Below are 25,384 nucleotides of genomic sequence, written 5' to 3'. Positions count from 1 at the left end.
AGTTTCTTCACACAGGCCATCTTGACATGGACAGCTTGGCTTCCAGTGAAGTGGGGAGGCACCTACATTCCTAAGTGCTTTTGTGCATCAGGTGTGAACAGCAGGGCCTTTTTATTTTGCTATTTGTAGCTGCCAATAAGTATCTAGTATGATTTAAAGAACCTTTGACTCCTAAACCAGCTATGACCTATGGCTTCAGTTCTGCCTGCTGCAGACACTTTCCTTACTGTGCCCTGATATTGCCCTGGCTTTAGGTAACCAGTGTTTGTTCTAAGTCAGCTTGTTCTTACCCTAAGGCCTTTGTATTATCTGTTCCCTCTTCTTGGAATGCTCTTTACCCTGATCTCCACAAGGTAGTTCATTCAGGCCTCAGCCTGCAGGCTGTCGCTCAGAAAGGCCCTCTCTGGCAGTCCACAGAATCCACCCACGCATTCTGTGTCACGTGACCCTACTTTACTTCTCTGCCTACACTTCCTACCATCTGATTCAGTTCCCATTTCTTTCTTTATTGCTTGTCCTCTCTCACTGGTATATAAACTCCATGGAAATAAGGATTTTGTGTCTTTTTCACCATGTGTTTCCAGCAGCTAGAGTGCTCTGCATATGGCAACTGCTCAATAAATATTAGTCGAAAGAACAATGGACAGTTGGATGAAGAAGGGAAGAATGCATCCAGCAAATATCTGTGAAGCATCTATGGTAACCTGGGAAGAGATGAGGAATGAAATCCTCTTTCAAGGACTCCACAATCTACCAGGGATGACAGACATTTAAGCGGAACAACATGGCGAGAGAACTGCTTATAGAAGAATACCATGGGGCTTCCCTGGTGGTCCAGGGGCTAAGACTCCCAAAGCAGGGGTTCGAGGTTCGGTTGTTGGTCGGGGAACTAAATCCCACATGCTGCAACTAAAGATCAAACACCCTGCGTGCCGCAACTAAAACCTGGTACAACCAAATTAATAATAAATAAATATTTTTCTAAAAAGAAGACACATGCCATGCCTTCCACCCAAGGTGAGTAGGAGGACAATCTCTAAGGAAAGTTAAGAGTTGGCCAAAAGGGCAAAGATGAGAAGAAGGGTGGCAGGGAAGGCACCCTGTTGAGAAACATCCCAAGAAAGGCATGATATTTGAAAGCAAACTATGGGTTCCAGAAGCCCCAGGAGGACTGGGATGGTTGGTTCCACAAGTGACAAAATGAGAGAGATGGGGCCTCAAAAGAGAGACCAGGGCTAGTTTTTAAGGAGCCTCACAGACCAGCCTCTGGATGTTAAGATTTTAATTCTGTGATCTGTGGGAGCCATGGAGATGTTTTTAAGCAGGGAAGTGATATGATGGTTTTATGTTTTATAAAGATAATGCTGATGGCAGTGAAGGAACTAGTTAGAGGGAAAAAAGCATTCAGGAGGTTATTGTCCAATCCAGGATCCCAATTAGTGGCAGCAGAAAAGGAAAAGAGCAGACAGATATGAAAGCTATTTAAAGGGCAGAATCAATAGAGCTTAGTGACATATGAAATGTGGGAGGTAAAAGAAAGGATAGGGTTAAAGAAAATCCCAGGCTGTGGTCAGTGTCATCAAAATGAATGGTGCTCCTGCTTCAGGCCTGGGAAGCCTAGATTCACTCTGTTTGTGATGTGGCTGAATCTGAGTCTGCTCACTAACATGAGCTCATGGACCCTTGCCCAGGTGGCTCTCTGTGATCCTAGCACAAAGGTTCCTTTCTCTGCTTATCAAGTAAATTTCTATAGACGTCCCTCTGAAGTGTGTGCATCAAATCTACAACGTCGATGATTTATCGGTTCACAAAGACACACAGTATTCTTTCGATGCTCGGCCATTTTTGGAGGCACACACTGATCCATCACCACAGGAGCATGACTATTGGTCTAAATATAGATGTGCCTGTCACCTCAGAGAAAGAACAGACCAGAAGTCATGATTCCACTTACTCCAGGGAAATTTTAAGGTGACAAAATTGTAAAACAAATTGATATCATGTTTCTTAAGTCTATAAATCTGATCTAAAGAGAAAATTATGATTGCCTCACCTGTGTTTCACATTCTCTTGATATTAACTGCTAATTTCGCCCTCAGATCCATCTAAAGCAGCCCTCACCCCAACCCCAAGATACTGCTTCCGGTCCTCATGGGCTAGCTAGCCCACGGGTGACAAAAAGCAAGCAGAGTGGGCTCTCTGGCCAGAGGCCCTTCAGGGATCCCCGGCTTATTCCTTTTCTCCTACTTTAGCCCCCATCTGCTGCTGCCACCTGAGAGCCTATATAATGTTAAGAGATGGGGGGCACTGGTGCTTGAAACCTGGCTTTACCATTTATAAGCTGTGTGATCTCAGGCAAGTTATCCAGCCTCTCTGTGCCTCAGTTTCCACCCTTGTAAAATAAGGATACTTTTATCTAATTTACCTCATGGGGTAGCTGTGATTATTAACTGAGTTAATAAAGTACTGAAAACAGTACCTAACAGAGTAACAAGTAACAAGCACTCAATAAATGTAAGCTACTAGGGACTTCCCTGGTGGTCCAGTGGTTAAGACATTGCCTTCCAGTGCAGGGGGTATGGGTTTGATTCCTGGTGGAGGAGCTAAGATTCCACATTGTCCACAGCCAGAGAACCAGAACATAAACAACAGAAGCGATACTGTAACGAATTCAACAAAAGACGTTTTAAATAGTCCAATCTAAATAAATAAGTAAATGGAAGCTCTTAATATTACTCCTACTATTACTGCTCTCAGTGGCACTGGGGGAGCCTCTGGTAGGTTCTGAAATAAAGTGCCGAAGCAAAACGAGTTCTAAGCTGAGGGCCAACGTCCTGCTTTTGCACCATATCAAAGGGGCCACAGAGCGGTACAGTGCACGCATACAGTGTTTTCTAAAATCGCCAGTAAAAGAGTTCTTTGCATTTTTCACTGGCAGCCCTCCCTCCCCACGCCAAAGGACTGAGACATGAGCCCACAGGTACCGCGGCTAGAAGACACATGAGTGACAGACAGCACACAGTCTCACTCCCTCGGGGCAGGGCTTCATTACAGGGTCAAGTGGGTCCAGCCTGGCTCCCACTCCCTTAGGACAAGTTCTTCCCCCGAGAATCGCTCATTCCTCACCTAAATAGCCTCCTGGAGCCACCCACTTCTCAATCCCTCCAAACGAAGCATTTAAATCTGATACTTGAAAAGGGTAAAAGACCAGCTATATTGTTAAATTATTCGTAAGTAGAAAGTAAATATAAATTGTAAAAACAAACTGAATTCAAGACTAAAGGCTAGTTCTGATATGGACTTTTAATTTATCTGTAATGATAAACTACCTGTCAATTGTCTTAACATTAGTACAGGCAGAGGAAAATCAAATGTTAAACATGATACCACTTATATTAGCATAAAAAATTCAATACACAGAACAGAACTGAGAGCCCAGAAATAAACCCACACCTACAAGAACAATTAGTAATTTACAATAAAGTAGCAAAGAACATACAACGGAGCTGGAAATAAATATAATTGGGAAATCTGGATGGCCACATGCAAAAGAATGAAACCAGACCATTATACCATACACAAGAATTAACTCAAAATGGTTTAACACTTCAATGTAAGACCTGATACCAGTGGCTCGGCAGTAAAGAATTCACCCGCAATGCACGAGATGCGGGTTCGATCCTTAGGCTGGGAAGATCCCCTAGAGGAGGAAATGACAACCCACTCCAGTGTTCTGGCCTTGGAAATCCCATGGACAGAGGAGCCTGGACCCCTACAGTCTGTGGGGTCACGGAGTCGGACACAACTTAGCGACTAAACAACAACATGCTCTTTGATGTCAGCCCTAGCAGTATTTATTTGAACCTGTCTCCTCAAACAAGGACAACAAAAGCAAAAATAAACATATTGGAGCTAATCAAACTAAAAAAAAAAACAAACTCAAAAAAAGAAAGAAAAGGCAACCTACTAAATAGGAGAAGATATTTACAAATGATATGTCCAACATGTGGTTAACATCCAAAATATATAAAGAATTCACAGAACACAACAGCAAAAATAAACCATCCAATTAAAAATGAGCAGACAGGGACTTCCCTGGCAGTCCAGTGGTTAAGAATCCTCCTGTCAACACAGGGGACACAGGTTCAATCCCTGGCCTGAGAGGACCCCACATGCCTCAGAGCAACTACGCCCGTGGGACACAGCTGCTGAAGCCCAGGCACTCTAGAGCCTGTGCTCCGGAACAAGAGGAGCCACAGAAATGAGAAGCCTGGGCACCACAAGGAAGAGTCGCCCCTCTTGCCACAACTAGAGAAAGCCAGCGTGCAGCAACGAACACCCAGTGCAACCAAAAACAGGTAAGTAAATTTTTAAAAATACTTTAAGTGGGCAAACTATTTACAGTAGCCAAGATATGGAACCAACCTAAATGTCTATTGACAGATGAATGGATATAAAGATGTGGTATATACATAATATATACAATAGACTACTACTCAGCTGCAAAAAATGAATGAAATGATGTTATTTGCACCAACATGGGTGGACCCAGAGATTATCATACTAAGTGAAGTAAGTCAGACAGAAAAAGACAAGTATCATACGATATCACTTACATGTGGAACCAAAAAAATTATATAAATGAACTTATTTCTAAAACAGAAATAGATATAAAAAATGAACTTATGGTTACCAAAGGGGAAAGGCGGTGGGGAGGGCTGAATTAGAAGTTTGGGATTAGCAGATACAAGCTACTATATATAAAACAGGCAAGGGAATTCCCTGCCAGCCCAGTGGTGGAGTTCAAGAACCAAAATCCCACAAGCTCCACTGCGTGGCCAAAAAGGAAAAACAGACAGGCAAAAAGGTCCTATTGCATAGCACAGGAGCCATATTCAATATCCCGTAATAAACCATAATAGAAAAGAATATGAGAAGAATATATATATAATATACGTGTATAACTGAGTCACTTTTCTATATACCAGAAACTAATATAATATTGTAAATCAATTATACTTCAACTAAAAAAATGAGCAGACACTGAATTGATCTTTTTCCAAAGAAGACATACACATGGCCAACAGACACATGAAAAGATGCTCACATCACTGATCATCGGAGAGATGCAAATCAAAACCACAATGAGATATCAGCTCACATCTGTCAGAATGGCTGTTATCAAAAAGACAACAAGTAACAGGTGCTGGCAAGACTCTGGAGAAAAGGGAACCCTTGCGCACTCTTGGTGGGAATGTAAATTGGTGCAGCCACCATGGAGGACAGGATGGAGGTTCCTCAAAAAACTAAAAATAGAATACCGTATGACCCAGCAATTTCACTTCTGGGTACATATCTGAAGAGAACAAAAACACTAATTTGAAAAGATACATGTACCCCAATGTTCATATCAGCATTGTTTATAATAGCCAAGGTATGAAAGCAACCTAAGTGTCCATCAACAGATAAATGTATAAATAAAATATACGTGTATGTGTGTGAGCGTGTGTTAGTCACTCAGTCGTGTCCGACTCTTTGCAACCCTGTGGACTGCACCCCACCAGGCTCCTCTGTCCATGCAATTCTCCAGGCAAGAATACTGGAGTGGGTTGCCATTTCCTTCTCCAGTGGATCTTCCTGACCCAGAGATCGAACCTGGGTCTCCTGCATTGCAGGCAGATTCATCAAATATTGGCTATATTCCCTGTGCTGTATTCCCTTGTAGCTTATTCATTTTATACATAGTAGTTTGTACCTCTTAATCTCTTACCTCTCTTTTACCCCTCCCCTCTTTCCCTTTCCTCACTGGTAGCCACTAGTTTGTTCTGCATATATATTAAGTCTGTTTCTTTTCTGTGATATTCACTAATTTGTTTTATTTTTTAGATTCCAGTTGTAAGTGGTAACATAAGTATTTGTCTTTCTCTGTGTGACTTATGGGCTTCCCAGATGGCATTAGTGGTAAAGAACCCACCTGCAAATGCAGGAGACATAAGAGATCCCTACAGTCCATGGGATTGCAAAGAGTCAAATACAACTGAAGTGACTTAGCACACACGTGTGACTTATTTCACCAAGCATAACACCCTTGTGAATGGTAAAATTTCATTTTTTATGGCTGAGTAGCTTCCCAGGTGATGCTAGTGGTAAAGAACCTGCCTGCAGACGCAGGAGACCTAAGAGATGCGGGTTCCATCCCTGGGTTGGGAAGATACCTGGAGAGAGGCATGTCAACCCACTTCAGTATTCTTGCCTGGGGAATCCCACGGACAGAGGAGCCTGGCAGGCTACAGTCCGAGGGGTCCAAAGAGTTGGACAAAACTGAGCACACAGGAAGGCAGGCAGTATTCCATTGTATGTGTGTATATGTGTGTGTGTGTGTGTGTGTGTGTGTATCAGTTCAGGTCAGTCGCTCAGTCGTGTCCGACTCTTTGCGACCCCATGAATCGCAGCATGCCACGCCTCCCTGTCCATCACCAACTCCCGGAGTTCACTCAGACTCATGTCCATAGAGTCAGTGATGCCATCCAGCCATCTCATCCTCGGTCGTCCCCTTCTCCTCCTGCCCCCAATCCCTCCCAGCATCAGAGTCTTTTCCAATGAGTCAACTCTTCGCATGAGGTGGCCAAAATACTGGAGTTTCAGTTTCAGTATCACTCCTTCCAAAGAAATCCCAGGGCTGATCTCCTTCAGAATGGACTGGTTGGATCTCTTTGCAGTCCAAGGGACTCTCAAGAGTCTTCTCCAACACCACAGTTCAAAAGCATCAATTCAGCGCTCAGCCTTCTTCACAGTCCAACTCTCACATCCATACATGACCACTGGAAAAACCATAGCCTTGACTAGATGGACCTTAGTCGGCAAAGTAATGTCTTTGCTTTTGAATATGCTGTCTAGGTTGGTCGTAACTTTTCTTCCAAGGAGTAAGCGGCTTTTAATTTCATGGCTGCAGTCACAATCTGCAGTGATTTTAGAGCCCCCCAAAATAAAGTCTGACACTGTTTCCACTGTTTCCCCATCTATTTCCCATCAAGAGATGGGACCTATGTGTGTGTGTATATATGTGTATATATGTATATATGTATATATGTGTGTGTAGATATGATACACACACACAATTTTGTGTATAATGCGAATAGCCAACTCATTGGAAAAGACCCCGATGCTGGGAAAGATTGAAGGCAGAAGAAGAGAGTTACAAAGGATGAAATGGTTGGATGGCATCACTGATACAATGGACATGAACCTGGCCAAACTCCTGGAGATGGTGAGGGACAAGGAAGGCGGGCGTGCTGTAGTCCATGGGGTCACAAAGAGTCGGACATGACTTGGTGACTGAACAACAACGTGTGTGTGGATGTGTGTACATAGGTATAGCTATGTGCATACACACACACATACACATAATGGAATATTACTCAGCCATAAAAAATGAAATCTTGCCATATTATAGATATTTGTTCTCACAAATCAATGCACAGATTTTATTTAATTCCAGTCAAAATCTCGGCAGTTATTTTGTGTAAACTGACAAGATTATTCTATTTTTCTATGGCATGTAAAGGGCCAAGAACAGCCAAGAAAATCTTGAAGAAAAACAGCTGATAGATTTACATAACCACATGGAAAAACTTATTATAAAATTATAGCAATTGAGTCAGCATGGTATTAGCACAAACTTTTGCCAACTGAAACACAAAGATACATAAACAGACCAATAGAACAAACAGAGCTGAGGAACAGAGCTGCACAGGTACAGTCCTCTAATGTAGGATAATGATATCACTGCAGGACAGAGGGGGAAGGATGGTCTTTTCAAAACGGTGCTAGATCAGGAATTTCCTGGCTGTCCAGTGATTAGGACTCTTGCTCTCATTGCCCAGGGCCTGGGTTCAATCCCCAGTCAGGGAACAAAGAACCCTCATGCTGCACGGTGAGGCCAAATAAACAAATAAGTAAACAACAACAAAAATGGTGCCAGATATCTGGATGTTCACATGGAGAAACAAATTAATGTAGACCCCCTGCCTCATACCTGTCACAAAACCAAATACTAGGAGTGTAGATGTAGACAATTTTAAAAAACAAAACGCTGAAACTTCTGGAGGATAACTTAGGCGAATATCACCATGCCCTTGAGGCCAGGGATTGAATTCTAAAGTCGGACAAGAAAAGCACAAACCATGAAGGGAGCAATTGATGAACTGAACTTCATTAAGAAATTCTGCTCATTAAGACACCATTAAGAGAGTGAGGGCAAGCCACACAGGAGGAGAAGACATTTGCAGTACATACATTCAACAAAGGACTCGTATTCAGAATCTATAAAGAATTCCACAAATCGATAAGGAGGAAACACACTTTTAAAAGGGAGAGAGAGGAGCACAAGAACTTTCCTAGGCACTTCATAGAAGAGACTATAGAAATGGCTCCAAAAAATATATTTAAAAATGACTTAACATCATCAGTCATCAGAGAAATGCAAATTAAAACTACAATAAGGTACTATGGGATCCTGGTTAAAGCTCTATTTCATGACACATGGGTGGTGGTTTCATGGAGAAATATTCACTGAGTTGTACACCAGGAGGTGTGCGCTCCCCTCTTAATATTACACCTAAATAAAAACGCTTCCTTAAACAGTGAGACTTTAGAAATATATCAACCAAAAGCAATGTGTGGATCCTATTTGGATCTTGCTTCACACAAGCCAACTGTTTAAAAAGAATATGTATGTGAGACAGTTGGGGGAATTTGAACACTAACTGCATATTTGATGGTAATTAAGGGATTATTCAGCTTTTTAGGTATGATGATGGCTTTGTGGCAATGTTTTCAAAAAGGGTTGTTATTTTAGACTTATACACCGAAATATAAATACATATATTATAAATAATATCTTGGATTTACTTCAAAATAAGCAAAAGAGGGAGAATGGATGAATTGACCGCTACTGTAACTGGACAGTGGGCACATGGGAATCTCTAGACTATTCTACCTTTGCATATCCTTAAAATCTTGCATAGTAAGTCTTAAAAAAAGAAACAAAGCTATGGCATAGCCAAAGTTTTATGCTTTGGGGCTATTTAGGATTCCTTTCTTCTACCCGCAAAACCTAATCAAGTAATACTATGTAGTGGCAACAGAAACCAGATACACTGAACCCTTAGGCTACAGGGACCTCAAGAAGTCACCTAGGGCATGATCTTATTTGCAAAAGAAAGATAGAGACACAGACATACAGAACAAATGTATGGACACTAAGGTGGGAAGGGGGAGGTGGGATGAATTAGGAGATTGAGACTGACATATATATACATATATATTGACATATTTGGGTTTCCCTGGTGACTCAGACGGTAAGGATCCGCCTGCAATGTGGGAGACTTGGGTTTGATTCCTGGGTTAGGAAAATCCCCTGGAGAAGGGAACAGCTAGCCACTCCAGTATTCTGGCCTGGTACAGCCCATGGGGTCACAAAGAGTTGGACATGACTGAGTAGCGACTTTCACTATTGACATATTTATATATGAATAAAATAGGTAACTAATGAGAACCTACTGTATAGCCCAGGGAATTCTACCCAGTGCTCTGCGGTGACCTAAATAGGAAGGAAAACCAAAAAAGAGGGGTTATACCTATACGTATAGCTGATTCGCTTTGCTGTACGATAGAAATACAACATTGTAAAGCAACTATATGCCACCAAAAATTAATTTAAAAAAACAAAATTAAAAAATAACAATTAAAAAAAGAAGTCATCTAGGCCACTTTCTCGTTATCAAGTAGAGTATCTGAAATAGAAGAGAACCTACACCCCAACTACGCAGTGATGGGCACAGGAGACACAGTGTGCTTACCCTCAGAGAAGCTGCTAAAAAAGAAACTTGACTAGGGCACCAGCACAAGGCAGAGCAATCATTTACCCACATTCTTCGGGGCACATGCCGTTGTAAGGGCTCCAAGCAGCCCAGCCGCCCTCCCTCACAGTAGACTCTCAACAGAAGCTCCTGTAGTCTCTGAGCTGGCCCTTCCTGTCCTGCCCCTGGATACTAAGCATCTGCTGTCTGGCCTCATCTTAGTTAGACATCTATCTTCCTTTGCCAGTTGACCTGGCTGGAGCCACTAATGGAGTAAAGCAATCAAGTACGAATTCTTGTATAAATCAAGGCTGGTTCTTTCTTTTCCCAGGATCCTAGACAAGTACAGGCTTACATAGTTGAGAAACTCGCACTAGAGAGAGACACAAGCAGTTGCAAAACAACCCGGCTGAGGCCTCCTGACTTAATGTGTCTCTCAAGAAGCCCTCTAGGTTTGGAGCTCTCCCAGTTCGAAAGGAAATTAAGTTCATTCATTCCTTCTGGCCCTCCTTCACTATTTTAAGATGAAGTTCGCTAAATGGATAAACAAATCTCCAGGTTATACCTAGCCTAGTGTGCTATCTATCCCTTCTAGGCAAGACGCTGCATTTCAACCAGGACTTTTTTGAAGAAATGAACTGTATGTTTGACAAAGAGCTTTCGGGCACTCCCCCAGGTAGCTTCTGGAAGAAGGAAAACCTTTTCCTAGCGCTCATGAAGTCATTTATCTACCACTAAATGGGCTGATGAGACAACAGGGGCTTCAAAGGTGAGGGACCAAAATTTTATGTGCACAAAAAGGGCAAAGTCAAAAAATTAATTCAGGGACCTCCTTGGCAGTCGATGGTTAGGACTTTGCTTTCCAATGCTGGGGGTGCAGGTTTGATCCCTGGGCAGGGAGCTAAGACCCCACATACCAAAAAACCAAACCATAAAAATGTAAGCAATACTGTAACAGATTAAAGTCTTTAACAATGGTCCACATTTAAAAAAAAATTCTTTGAAAGAATTAATTTATAGGACTTGCTCTATTTCTTCTTTTTGGCCCCTTTAAACAATGAGTACTTTTCAGAGTCATACCAGCCATCTCCAAAAAGCAGTGGAGTGCAGAGCACACAGTTCTGAAGCCTGTGCATCCGGCTCTCCCACACACCAGCTATGGGACCTCAAGCTTTCTGTGCGTCAGTTTATCACCCATAAAATGGGGGTAATATTGATAATACTGTATACCATCAATAATATTACATACCTCATAAGGTTGATGGGAAGGTTAAAATAGTACAGTGAATGTAAAGACTTAAAACAAGGCCTGGTAGGTGTTAGCTCTTCATTTTTTTTATTACTATGGTAAACCCTGTGGTGGACATGTCCAATCATAGGAAAGAAAGGATAAGAATGCGAAGGATGGACACCAGGAAACAAAAGGAAAAGAACAGTGTTGTTCAAACTCTGTGACTGAACCTTACAAACACACCTATTTCTATTTTCATTATATTTGTCAATAATTTAGGGATAGAGAAAAAGCTACTCTGAGAAAGGATCAGAGGTGTAGTTGGAAAGTGGACATTCTTGTATTTCACAGATGTACACAGGAAGGTCACTCCTATGAAAAGACACAAACCCCATTGGTATTATAGAACCAGAAAGTCCTAAAACCCTCTAGGTCCTGACTTAGCCAAAGACTGCTCCACAAGCCTTTAAAAAAAAAAAAAAAGCTAAGAACTACTGTTTTGCGCTTTTGTTGTTAATGAATGGCATTCACTAATTCCTTCAGCTTTTTAAATTTAGGCTACCATCCTGTGCCACATTTGCCTACACATTTAGTATGATTAAGTAAACCGCACATTTTTTGAGATAAAATTAAATGAAGAAATGCAGGGACTCTTTCAACAGTTTTTTTTAAACTTCACGAATAATCACCTAAAACCTTTAAAATGTTTAGGCATTAGACCATTACTTCTATCTGGCCTGTGTATAATCTAATCAGAAAACATATTTTCTCATACTAATTAGAATTTGTTGGTTAACAATAATTGTGTTTTTCCACTGATTATTATTTACAATTAACATAGTGCCACAGAGATGAACCACATACAGGAAACTGAGAAGAAGAAAGATTGCCCAAAGGGCCTGCTGTCCAGTGTCCATGGACTCCAGGGGCTATTAATTATTTATCTACTTTTCAAAGTTAATAAATAGGAATGTCTTTTTGCCCTTTATTCCCCAGATGAATTTAACCAAATGAGAAATGGGTGTGTGTGTGTGTGCAGAGTCAGCAGTCTGAGAACATAGGAAGTGCAGGTAATGGGAAAGAAAGAGATGTTTACAAAGCAAATATATTTAATGTCATCAATTATACACAACACTGCTTCATCTGGCATCTTTTATTATGATTAATGATCATGAATATTTTGATTGGTTTTGAGTGTACTTTTAAAAATGTGAAAAAATTTTAAAAATTAAAATAAAAATAGAAACAAGTACTTTAAAAACATGGCACTTATTAATACATAAAAAAGCAAAATCCATATAACCTCTATTGACACTTTAAAAAAAATACTTATATTTAGTTAGAAAATGCAAACACTGCAGAAGAGTATCAAACGGAAAAATCAGAACCTCCCTCCTCAACCACCCCAGTCCTTCCACTCAAAGATAAATCACTGCTTTATGCTCTTCTAGCCTACCAGAAAAAAATAATGCATACATTTCTATTCATTTATTTATCAGGTGAGTCATATTAGGCACACTGTTTTGTTATAGGCATTTTTTACTCAATATATCTTGATCCTCTTTCTGTATTAGCACAAGGTGATGACCCCATTCTTTTTGCTCCTACCAATGATGCTTCAGTGAATATCTCTGCACACACATCTTCGTGTTACATGCATTTCGTGACAGAGCAGCAAGAACAAGCTACTCCAAGCAGTCTAACCCAGCGGTGTGGTGGGAAAAGAACAATCTAGTTTTCTTGGCAAAAAGGACTGTATTCAGCTGAGAGGAGAAAGAATACTTCCACATGTTCCCTTCTAAGTATAAGGCTCCTGTCTCTGCACTTGGATTCACCCAGTGTGCCACCCCTCCCCTCCCTTTCAGAAGGGTACTGGTGGACGGTACTGGAGGGTACTGGAGGATGCTGGTGGCCAAGAGCAGAATGTTTGTAGGAGGGGAGGACAAGCAAGTGCTAGAGAGACACGCACAGAGCAGTAACTGCCGGGTTACCGTGCCATTCACTGTACTGGAAACTCCCCGTTCATGGAAGACCAATCGGAAGCACAGTAGTGAGAGCTGTCAGGCTAGAGGTGCACAAGAACCCAGTGGAGTGGCAGTGTTGGGGTTAACAAATGACTATAGAGTCCACAGCTCAGAAATAACGAGCAGTTATTAAATTCTCTTTGAACTTCATTGCCTCAAATCCTTTTTGAAATGATGGAAGATTTAAGTTATGTTTTAAAACCTTTCAAGATAGTCTTTTCCCAGCTATCTGTTATACCTGATATCTTCTTTGACTCCCAGATCAAGTCTCTGAGGCAGGTAGGCCGGTGCCATTATCCACACTTCCTTTTTGTGAAATGAGTGCAGGGCAGTGAAGTCAAACTACTTGCCCAAGGTCAACTGGCTGATCAAATGTGCTCTCACTCCAAGAACAGTGCTCTTTCCTGAATTCTCCCAAGTCCAACAAGTCCAGCTTGCCAGTATTAGAACCCTGAACAAAGAAAAGCTAGGAATGATACAGGCAGATTCTTTACCGTCTGAGTCATCAGGGAAGCCCCAGAAATGATGCTAGAGATGTAAATACAAATATATCCCTCTCCAAGGACACCCGAGAACTACCTCTTCCAGTAGAAATTTAATAAACTGAATAATAGTAATGTTGCTAACACTAAATTTAAAACTTGACAGAAGAGTAAACAGTCTCTAGTTTTTTTTTTTAACAAAGTCTTTTATGAAAATTTGGTTTTATGTTTTATTATGAACACCCATACTATCTAAGTAGCTTTTAATTTTTTAATCTAGTAGCTTTTAATTTTTACGGCTAAGACACTGCTCTGGACAGAACTTGTCTAACACTGATTTCCTGAGTTGCCTTTTGTCAGTCTAGACCGTCCGAGATGAGGGTTTTGCAAACTTTTATGAGAATGGTCTACAGAAGGATGCATTTTGCTTTGTAAAGCTGAGAGATATGTCTGTCATTAAAACAGAACTTTAACAAAATAATAATGACCTTTCTTACTAGTGACTGACTTGGATGTTTCCTCCTCTTCCATTTTTCCATTTCATTTTTAAAAATTGTAATCACAACCAATACACCAATTTTATGATTCACAGGTCAGGGTCCAAAATCTGAGAAACATTGGCTTAAATGAACAATACACAGATCCTACCTCAAAGAATTTATACACTAGTTGAGAGACACATAATGTACATAACTCACAGACATCTTGTAGTTGGAAAGTCCTCAGACATAAATTAGCTCAACTACCTTTTACATCCCTGTAAGTCTTTGTTTCAGTATCTCTAGGATAAAAGTTGCCTCTTATTTGGAACCTAGCACAGGATTGGTCATATAAAGACCTGTTAAAATAGCACAGGAAATGAAAATAAATGAATCAAATACCTGAATATACATTCAAATTTTTTTTTCTTAAAAGACATCTTGGACCTTTACTCATAAATCTATCTCAGTCTTTTCCAGGAGGAGGGTGAAAAGGGGAAGAATCAGGGGGACTGAATCAGTCCTCTCTGAAGACTTGAAGAAGGGGTTTTAGTTAAATATTGCAAGCAGGCTTCAATATTGGAAGTCTAAATAAATGACTCTCAGAAGGAGGGTAAGGAGGCTGGAAGTCAGGAAAAACTCCTCCAAGGAGGTGAGAAAGGAGCCAAGTCTTGAATCAGAAGGGTAGAGAAAAGGTGGGAGGGAGCATGTGATCAGACTCAGAAGATGAGGCCAGCACATTTTGGGGAGTGAAGAGTTCATAAAGGGAGCAGTAAGAAACAAAGTCAATGAGAAAGCTGGAGAACAATCTGTGGAGAGCAAGATAAACTCTGGATTGCATCCTGCAGGTAATATGGTATTACTGAAGATTCTAAGAGTGTACAGAGTGGTATTTCAGAATTATTCATCTGTACATGGGCTTCAAACCTGGGTCTAAAAACACTCAAAGTTCAGACAACAGGGTCTCCAGCTGTACTTTAGTTTAGAGAAAAATGTGTGCCCATGTGGACTTCATAAATTCAAAATTCTAGTAACAGCCACCTTAGTCATATAAAACATACAAAAGCTAGGGTGTATATATATGAGTTTAGACACCAATTGAGACCAGTTTCCTTTGCCTTTCATCCTTTACTTTTGTTCATGAAGTGTAAGCCTTGTCTGTGGCTATCACTAAGTAATTGTTTCCTTCATGAAAGCTACAGACTTTATTCAGAAGCTTGTCCTCAGTACTGCTATGGGCCTCATAAATTATTATAAATGACTTTGCAAAATTTAATTTTGTATAAACAATAACAACACTTTTAATAATAAGGCTGTCTAAAGTTAGCATACAACCAGGACTCTCTGAAGTGTTAACTATCTAGTAATTCAGGCTCTGCTGGATACAATGGCAGTGCCCTATGAACCTCAGGTAGAACTCAGGTCTGTCTCAGGTGAGTAAGAATACTGAATGTGAGTCACCTTGAAATTACACCGCCACCTGGAAGCATATTTAAGAGATGAGACTAAAAGCTAAATCTCTGTCAGATCTTGCATTGGTCTTCTTCCTTCCTTAAGTTTGAGGATCAACAGAGCTCAGGATTCTTTAATACTTTCTCATAAGAATTATTTTTTGTGGTGGTTTAGTCGCACAGAGTGGGACACAACTGAATGCAGAGCGGCGGTCACTAACTAGTGTCCGACTCTTATGAACCCATGGACTGTAGCCCACCAGGCCCCTCTGTCCATGGGATTCTCCAGGCAAGAATACTGGAATGGGTTGCCACTTCCTGCTCCAGGGGAATCTTCCCAGCCCAGGAATCGAATCCAGGTCTCCCGCATTGCAGGTAGATTCTTTACCAACTGACGAATTTTTCTAACTTTAGAAACCTAACCAAAAGTCTCAAAGTTATTTTGCGCTATAAACTTTTGAGATTTCTGAGCTGTAATATACTCTATTGTTGAGTCTGTTTTTCCACATGGAAACTACTTCAGAATAAGATTGTTAAATGTCTGAGAAAATCACTGTACATGTCAGGTGTATATGCTATCGACCACATATATGTAAATAATTGTTTGGGATAATGGAGAGAGACTATCCACCAATGATCAAGACAGCCTAGCTCTTGGTTGTTGCATTTCTACAGCCACATAAATGGGTTAAGTTACAGCGACGTTGAAGCCTCGCAGTTCACCTAAACATTTAAGCCTGGATCCAAATTGAGTCTGAATTCTCCCTGAGATGCATGTTTTGGACGAAGCTGTTTGGTCTCTACTACTGCTGCCTAGAGTGGGCAGTGACTCAAGAGGCAACTGGAAGGGAGGAGATGCTGGGCAAAAGCTAAGTGAAAGCCCCTCAGCAAAGTCCTTCCCCGCCCCTCTACACCCACAGCCTTTTTCTGACTCCTTGCCCCCATCAGATATTGCTCTTAGCCATCTTATTCGATCTTCCCTGGGTGGAACACAGAGTCTCCCAGGGGGCCGGCTCATCATCTCAAACCTCCAGGGATGGCCCAGGCACGACAACTGTGTGTGGCACCTGGCTGTGGAAATTCGAATTTTCCACACTCAAACCAAGAGCTGGCCAGTCCTGGTTACCATTGGGCGAGTCGACAGGGCCTACTACAGCCCTGTGCCTGATCGTTCTCATGACAAAAACCTCGCCACCTGCTCGGCCCCGTCCTCGGCCGGGGATGGCGAATCTGCAGTCCCTCCGCACCCCTGGCGTTTCTAGGTCACCCCGGGGTCCACACGCACACTTCTCGCGCACACGATCGAGATCGCCGCCCTCCTGTGCACGCCCAGCCTCGGAGGGCGGTTACAAACTTACTCCTCGCCGAGGCAGCCCTGCCAGGGGCGCTGGGAGCGAGGCCCAGCCGGCCAGGCCCGGGCTCCGGGGCGGATCTGGTCGGGTCGGGTCGGGGTCGGGGTCGGGGTCGGCCCCCTGCCGGCCCGCCGGCCTTCCTCCCCTCCCGCCCGGCCGGCCCCCGGCGCACGTGCCGGGTGACAGGCCCCCCTATAGGTTCCATACCTGCCACCGGAAGTGAGTGAGGAGGGCAGTATAGGCATTTCCTGTGACGCGAGCGCCTGGACTCCATTAGGCAGCAGCTGGGGGAAGAATCAACACACCAGGGAGCAGAGCGGAGCGGACCCGAGGACAGAGGCGGCAGCTGCCTCCGCTGCCGCCCGCCGCCGCCGCCGCCACCACCGCCGGGGCTTAGCCCAGCGGCGGGCCCCGAGCCCCCCGCAGCCGCCCCGCGGCGCCCCCCCCGGCCCGACCCCCGGGCCGCGCACCCCGAGCTGCCTCCGGGAGGGGGGGGGGAAAGGGCCCGGATCCTCCTTCTCCCCCTCCTCCTCTCCCTCCTCCTCCCCCTCCTCTCACCCCTTACCCTGACCCCCCTCCCCGCCTCCCCAGCCCCCCCTCACCCCGACCCTGTCCCCGGCCCCCGCCTCCCCTCCCCCGCCTCGCCCCACCGGCTTCCCACCACGGCCTCTCTCGGCGAGGAAACTCTGGCCTCCGCTTCCTCCTCCTCCGACTCGGACACCGGCGGAGCCTCCCCGCCCCCGCGGAAGAAACCCCGAGCCTCGGCGGCGGAGGGAGCAGGAGAGCCCGGGGCTTCGGCAGGCAGAGCAGGCCTCTCCCCTCCGTCCTCGTCGTCCTCGTCCTCGTCGTCGTCGTCGTCCTCCTCCTCCTCCTCCTCCGTGGTGGTAGTGGTGGGACTCCCCCCGGCTGCTGCCCCTTCCGCCGCCGCTGCCGTCCCCCACCGAAGTAGCGGCCACAGCCTGGTCAGCGGCAGCATCATGCAGGCCAACGGGGCAGGAGGAGGAGGAGGAGGCGGCGGCGGCGGCGGCGGCGGAGGAGGAGGAGGGGGCGGCGGGGGCCAGGGACAGACCCAGGAACTCGCCTGCCTGTCGGCCCAGAACGGGGAGTCGTCCCCCTCGTCCTCGTCGTCCGCGGGGGACCTGGCCCACGCCAATGGGCTCCTGCCTTCCGCCCCCTCCGCCGCCAGCAACAATAGCAACAGCCTGAATGTCAATAACGGGGTCCCCGGCGGGGCCGCCGCCGCTGCCTCCGCCACCGTCGCCGCTGCCTCCGCCACCACCGCCGCCTCTTCTTCCTTGGCCACCCCCGAACTGGGCAGCAGCCTCAAGAAGAAGAAGCGGCTCTCCCAGTCAGATGAGGATGTCATTAGGCTAATAGGACAGCACTTGAATGGCTTAGGGCTCAAGTAAGTATCCCTTACAGGCAAGCTGGTGTGGACGGACCAAGGGGACCGAAGCTGGCGGGGAGGCGAGGGGAGCGGGGCGCGCTGGAAAGAGCTCAAAGAGAATTACTGCTGGGCCCAGGACACGGGAGGACGCGGCCCAGACAGACTGACCAGGGAGGAGGAGCTGACCTGAAGGGAAATAAGGGAAAATCAATCTGTCGGACAAATTGTGAGAGGAGACAGGCGGTTGGGAGGGTTGGGGGAGAGGGGGCGTAGGAGCCCAAAGATTCACCCCTCTCCACACACCTTCAGAGCTTAATTGTCTGTCAGTAAAGACAGATGCGGGAGTGTGTCTCTGTATGTGTTGGGGGAGGGGTGGATTAGAGCTGGTGGAAATAATGAACCTTGGAGGATTTGTTTTTCAAGTGTATCTCAGAGGCATCTTTGTGGGACACCTCCCCACCCCCAACCATGACAGACGACCCAGGCAAACTACCAATCAGGAAAGACAATCAGTTACAAGTGTTTATGGGAACTGAGGGGCTGGGATCATTCGGAAGGAGGCTGCTAAATAAATCTGATGGGAATAATGAAGTAAGATACCATGTTGATGACATGTAAAGGCCCTTGTGTGTGTGCAAGAGGCCTACCACTAACTTATCTGAAATCCCAATGTAATACCAAGAAAGCGGTTGCCTCTGAAAAAGGGACATCGGATCTGGTGAATCATTTATTTTCAGATACAGTTTAGATGGCCTTGTGTACCTAAAATGGGGTGAAGGTAGACGACCTTGGCCCCAACCCCCCCACCCCCGTTTTGTATACACACAAAGAAAAACCAAGCCGGGGGTGGGGGTGGACGGTAGGATTGGTGAGAGTACCGAGGAGCCTGATGGAGGAACCAGACAGAAAAAGACTAGGAAACAGCATGCAACAGTCAGTTTCCAGCTTCAAAGCATAGATTAAATAGAATAAGCTCTTAGACCTAGCCTACACTTAGTATTTTTGGATTTATAGATTTGTTCTGGGAAGAAGGTGAAAGAGCATTTTTAAGAGTGACATAAATATTTTGATTCTCAAGCAGATTATTGCACTGTTTTTGCTGAAAAATGGAGCTGAATAAGAAAGCATTGAAACATAAGTATGTAAGATGGATAAAGATTCTTAGAGATATCAAAATATCTGATGGAAGAAACCACATGTTGTGAATCCTTTAAGCTCTGAAAGAAATGTATCGAAGGAAGATTTCACTTTGTTCCCTAAGGAAAAGGATTAGTGTGAAAACAGATTTTTGTAAATGCTAACAGAACCTATTACTGAGACAAGAAGCAAGCTGACAGCAGCAGGAGGAAATAACTCGTGACTGTTTGGAACCTACACCATAGTAAATTTGCTATTTTTAGTATAGAGAGAAAGGGAATGATTTTTTGATGCTGGATTTATTTTAATTTTAGAGATTGACTTGTTAGAATTCTTTGCAGACATAATACCTGGATGTAAGGCTCTTACCTAATACAGGTCATTTCCATCACCTTGTATGGAACTAACTTTTTTTTTTTTTAATCTTTAAAACTGTAGTAATGTAGCTAGTATGTAAATCATGGTTTTTCATGTTTCTTTACCAGTTGGTTACAACACATTTTTAGAAATTTTATACTTTTATTAAAGGCATAAAATGGAAAAGAAGAAAGAATTTTATTTTGATTCTGGTTTCAAGAAGGTTTTCGACTTTAGATGTAAACATAGATGGCAGTTTAAAAATCTTGTTTAGCCAAGCACATCAAAGCTGTTTATTTCTTTTTCCTTCATCATGAGGTTAGCTTAAGAACTTTGGAAACTGTTTTCATAGACAGTAGTTTATTTGGAAGAGTAAACCCTAAAGTTGGTCAGGTCTTTTTTACACTGTATCTCTCCTGCAGCCAGACTGTTGATCTCCTCATGCAAGAGTCAGGATGTCGTTTAGAACATCCTTCTGCTACCAAATTCCGAAATCATGTCATGGAAGGAGACTGGGATAAGGTAAAGTAGGGCATATAGAGCTGTGTAACTGCTGCTAAAATTATGTATTTGATGTGCATTTTGTGACATTTCTGTTTTTCTCTTATACCAATTTTTGCAGGCAGAAAATGACCTGAATGAACTAAAGCCTTTAGTGCATTCTCCTCATGCTATTGTGGTAAGAGGCGCACTTGAAATCTCTCAAACGTTGTTGGGAATAATTGTGGTAAATACACTTTTGTTCTTAGTTTCACATTTATGCTTATGTTAGTAGGTTATTGATAAGTCTAGGCTTCTGCCTCTTATAAAAGATAAGGCTGTAATTTTCATAGCATTACATTTGTAAACTAAGATGAATATTGATGGTGTTTTAAAGTTTGAGCTTTATACTTTTAAAATCATATTTAATAAATACGTCCTTTGAATCTAGTTTATAAATTTTCTACTAAGTTATATTGAAAGATCTTTACACTCAATGCTATTAATAGGAGTTTTATATTTATAGGATCAAGGATAAATTATCCTTTTATTCTTTAAAATACTGAATGTGCTGTTAAAGAAAACATTTTGGGATGTATGTGTATCTGTATAACCTTAAGTAGCTGACCACATTAAGTAACTTAAAAAAAAAATCTTTGGGAATTATAATTAATTCAAACCAGCTCCGTTGGTGTGCTCACCATTTTCCATTCCTGCATTCCAGTTGTGTGAATTGACAGTGTCAAAGTTTGTATGATATAAATCACTCTGGTGGAGGACTCATAGGCAAATTTGACCATTGGGCTCTGCTTATTGCCCTTATTTCCCGACAAGATCATTGTCGAAGTTTAACCTGTTAACCTCTTTCATAAATCTTAATGAATCTTTTATACTAATAGGCTTTAATTCTTCAGTAGATGTTGGTGAGGGAAAGGAGGGGATCAGTTTTTTTTCCTAACTCCTTGTGATTGGAAACCATGAAAAATCAGCTGCTGGCTGCTGTCTTTTTAACTTCTAGCTGATTCATTTGTTGTCAAAAGCAGTTTCCTGTCTGGTGGGGGAGGGAAAGAAGGCGAATAGGAAGTGAAGTAGGGAAACCAGCTGTTTGTTGACTGTTACATTTTGATTTTTTTTTAATTGGGTCAAACATTAATCTTTCTACCTTTGTCTATAAACCTAATAGACCCTCCTGTTCTGTTTTTTGGGATTTTTTTTTTTTTTTTAAGAAAATCTTAATTATGAGAGTTTTCAAATTCTTAATCTTTTATAAAAATATAATCCTAGAGAATGGACTTCAGGTGAAATAAAGGAGGAGCCATATGAACAAATATGGAGTCATTTAAATTGATGATCTAGTGTTTTGTGGGATTTTTCCCCTTAAACACTTAAAATACTAAAATGTTTATGTTACTATTGAATCAGATGCCTGATAATAAACTGATGGAATAATCAACTCTGGTAAATTTTTTAAATGGAAACACAGAAGTTCAACATCTATATTCAGAAAGATTGCAGATTTTCTAGCAAGTAAATTTTTCCCAATCAGTATGTTTGGGGGTTGCTTTTTTTATTAAGTGATACCCAAATAAATTTTGATTGGGCAGTTTTTTAATAAATTGTTAGCCCTGACAGAATGGAGGTGACCCTAATGTGAAGACAATTAAAAGGCCAAAATAAGAGTTGGGGTTCCTTTCCCATTGGACATTAGCACTACTTGTATGGTGACAGTAGAGAACTTGCCCGTGGACTATTTTAAAATAAATGTGTGATTTCTTGGAGGATTGTTTTCCTCTTTTAAGCTTCATCCAAATTGTATCTGTAACTTCGTAGAAGAATTATTAATAGGCTCACTTCTTTTTTTCTTATTTATTTGTAGTAGTTTGAGACTTCTGTATTGGATTTTGATTATAAATATCTCATTAGAAATCTGCATTAGAAGCAACATGTAAACTGATGAGAGGTAGTTGTAGATAATAAGGAGGAATCCTTTCTTTTTACAGCCTGTTCAGTCTATAGAACATTCTAGGATCTAATAAGAGATGAAGATAAAATCTCTGGCTGAGCCTCACACCATCAAACTGTTTAGGTATTTATAAAAGAAAGGGGTTCCAACTGTATCTCACTTTAAACATTAATATCAATTGCTTTTAAAGATTTAGGTCAGCATTTTTTCACCTAATTATGTTTAGATATACTCCTTTCCTCCACTCCATTGCTAAAAGATAATCTAATGTAAGCATAAATTTGTAATAATACCTTAGAAGACAACTATTTGGGTTTTTTAAAAAAACATAATTATTTTAATTGTATACCCAGACACATTTGATGACTTAGTCTAGACTAAAATTGTATTTTCTTTTTAAACCTGAATGTTTCTGTTGACCCAGTCCGCTCTCCCTCTCAGCCTCCATATTTTTAAATTGTTCCTAGTCAAGTGATTCTACGAATAGCAGAATTTTTTTCTGGAGTTACTAGAAGCTGAGCCTGTGAATCAACATATTTCAGTTTGGGTTCAGATATGCTTAGCTGTGTCTAGATAATTTCGGTATTTGAGATCAATAACATAGAAAACTTTATATGTCTAGAAATGTTTGATTCTTAATATAATAGAAACATGCTTAACAAAAGTGTTCAGATATTAACTTGATATACAAAAATTTACTAGTGTATTTTAAAGTCAAATAGGGAGACATTTTGAAAGCCATGGTTTAAATATAATTCATTTCCCCTTTCTCTGAGTCATGATTTAATTGATATAACTTGGTTATAACCTTGTTTCAGAGATAGTCAGAATCACTACTAAGTTAGCTAGCAGTCTGCCCTTAATAACCAGACTTTCTGTATATCATAAGTTCTGAATTTCAGAACTTCACATTAAATTCAGTTAATGGAAGAAAACAATAAATCCAAACAATGGATAGGGTTGAGGGGACAACCTAAATCCTTAAGATTTACCACATACACTATCTTTCAAACTATCCTACCTAGTCACTTACAATTTCAAGTTTTTGTTAAATAATAAAAGAGAAAGAATTATTACTAGGACCAAAGATGCTGAAAAATTACCAGAGATTAAGAATAATCTCTTACAGAGGTCTAGTTAGGAGGTGGGGAAAGATACAAGGAGAGTTTATTTTCTCAACCTGTTTTCTTTTTTTCTTCATTTAAGAAGCATGTGATCTTTAAAAAAAAAAATAGCAAAACCATATCCCTAACCTCAGCAAGCTTTAATTTTACCTGATTCTTTAAATTTTTTCAGTAAATAGTTAACATCTTTTGTGAAAGATGTTCATTTTCTTGAAATTGTATTTTTACTCTTGTGCTTTAAATTTTGGAAAGTAAAATAATGGCTTTACTTTCTCCATCTTTATCATATGTGTCAAATACTGAAATTGATTCTTAGCAGAATAAACAGTTTCTCAACCAAAACTCTAGCAGTTCTTGGCCAGTAACATTAGTTGCCATGCACACTACCAGAAATTGGTATCTGTTTGAGGATATTCTGTGTCTTAATCTGGATAAAATGACTCATAGAGAAATGTTCTTGCACTGCTTTTATAGCATTCCCTGTACATGCAGAAATGTGTGTTTATATTGGCTTCTCTCAAAGTTTTACTCTGCCTTTCTCTTCTCTCCTGCCCTGCCTCTGCCCTTTAGAAAGAGAGGAACATGTAGTAGGATATTGATGGGAAAGAAAGGGGGAAATAGGAAGTAGCTCTTGGGGCACTGTCCCTACACAGATTGGAATGGGCAAGGAGGAGTACATAGGACCTACATGATTGATACCCCACAAATTAAGATGTGCCCTGAACTAAAACAAAATTTTCCACCAAATTCTCAATTACTAAGAAAATTTAGTCAAATTAAATACACATGCCACCAGTGGCATTTAAATGAAAAAATTCTACAAGTAAAAGATACTTGAATTTGATTCAAAAACACTATAAAATGATTATAAACTTTTTAACAGTTTGTTGGTAAATATATGAATGCTTCATTAGAGTTGATGTTCTTTCCAGAAGATAAAATGGTGAGAATACCCATAATAACTTTAAAATCCTTTGATTTTTAGATTTTTTTAATTTAGACTTTTGGTTTTTGTCACCTGGTAGACTTTACATATTTTATTTGCCATCTAGAGATTAACATTAGGTTATATGTTTCAAGACATCTCGGTAACCTATTTCTGAAACATTCACTGTCTATCTAACTTTATGTGTAAAATTTGGTAAATGTAATTTTTCTAGAGTTACAGGAGCTTATCTCATAGTTTAAAATTTTTTCTGTTCTTTAACTGTCGGTTTAAGATTAGATTATTATCAAACATAAGCAATGTATATTGTAAAAGATGTATTTAAATGTATGCCTAAGTTACATGGGAGGGTATGTTTTGTTTACTTTCTCTAGAAACCATTTTTATAAACTTGTAGGTTAAGCTTTCCTTTCTAAATACTCCCTAAAAGAAAATCCTATAGACCATTTAATTATACTGTTAATTTTTAAGTAAAAGATGATTTCTCCACACCATTTTTGACAGCAGTACCTTATTTTTTAAAGTAAGCGTCTTATTGAAGAAGAAAAGTCATTTGGCGTGTTCTTTTAAATGGATTTGAGATCTTTACTGCTATATTCCTTGGCATCTCTAAGTATGACTAACATTTCCTGTCAACTTTTCTATCTGCATCATTTGGCTTGCTTAAGCACCACAAGTAGCAAATATGATAGATGAAACCCTAACCCTCCAAGCAGTGGTCTTTAATTAGGTTTAAGGTTTAAAAGAAATTCCAAACTTAATGTTAGTAAAAACTTTTGTCTAGCAGAAAGCTGCTAAACGAGTGATGATCACTTTCAAGTTAAAAGTAAAGTAACAGAGTAAAGGAACATTAAAAGTATTAAACATGTATCAGAAAAAAACTAAATGTGAAAGGGCTTCACCATAAGCTGGAAATGGTTTGTCTTTTGTGGGGAGGAAAGTGTTAATAGTAGTGCTTCATAGTGAAATGCATCAGGATGAGATGTTACCAATACACAAAGACCTTCAAGTTTAACCTTCAGTTGTAGGCATCCCTTTATTGCCACCTGGAGAGAGTGAATCCATCAAGCTCGTGCTTGTCCACTTTAATCATAGGAAACCCAGTACTTTG

The 25,384-nt window shown here is 41.4% G+C and overlaps 1 protein-coding gene across 4 annotated transcripts in view; it reads left to right on the top strand.

Annotated features, from left to right (window-relative positions):
- Window positions 17,497-25,384, top strand: part of WDR26 (WD repeat domain 26) — a 40,886-nt gene continuing 32,998 nt past the window's right edge. For 2 of the 4 annotated variants that reach the window (XM_005690519.3, XM_005690518.3), the window contains exons 1-3: window positions 17,497-18,284; window positions 20,183-20,282; window positions 20,383-20,487. In XM_005690519.3, the coding sequence (XP_005690576.3) occupies window positions 17,857-18,284; window positions 20,183-20,282; window positions 20,383-20,487 (633 nt within the window). In that variant the 5' untranslated portion in view covers window positions 17,497-17,856. The remainder of the gene's footprint in view (window positions 18,285-20,182; window positions 20,283-20,382; window positions 20,488-25,384) is intronic. The other 2 variants (XM_005690517.3, XM_005690516.3) reach the window with 1 other exon arrangement.

Source organism: Capra hircus, chromosome 16, assembly GCF_001704415.2.
Source record: "Capra hircus breed San Clemente chromosome 16, ASM170441v1, whole genome shotgun sequence".
In the NCBI taxonomy this organism is placed as follows: Eukaryota; Metazoa; Chordata; class Mammalia; order Artiodactyla; family Bovidae; genus Capra; species Capra hircus.
Note: the sequence above shows the minus strand (reverse complement) of the source record. Positions and strands in the feature narration are given on the sequence as shown.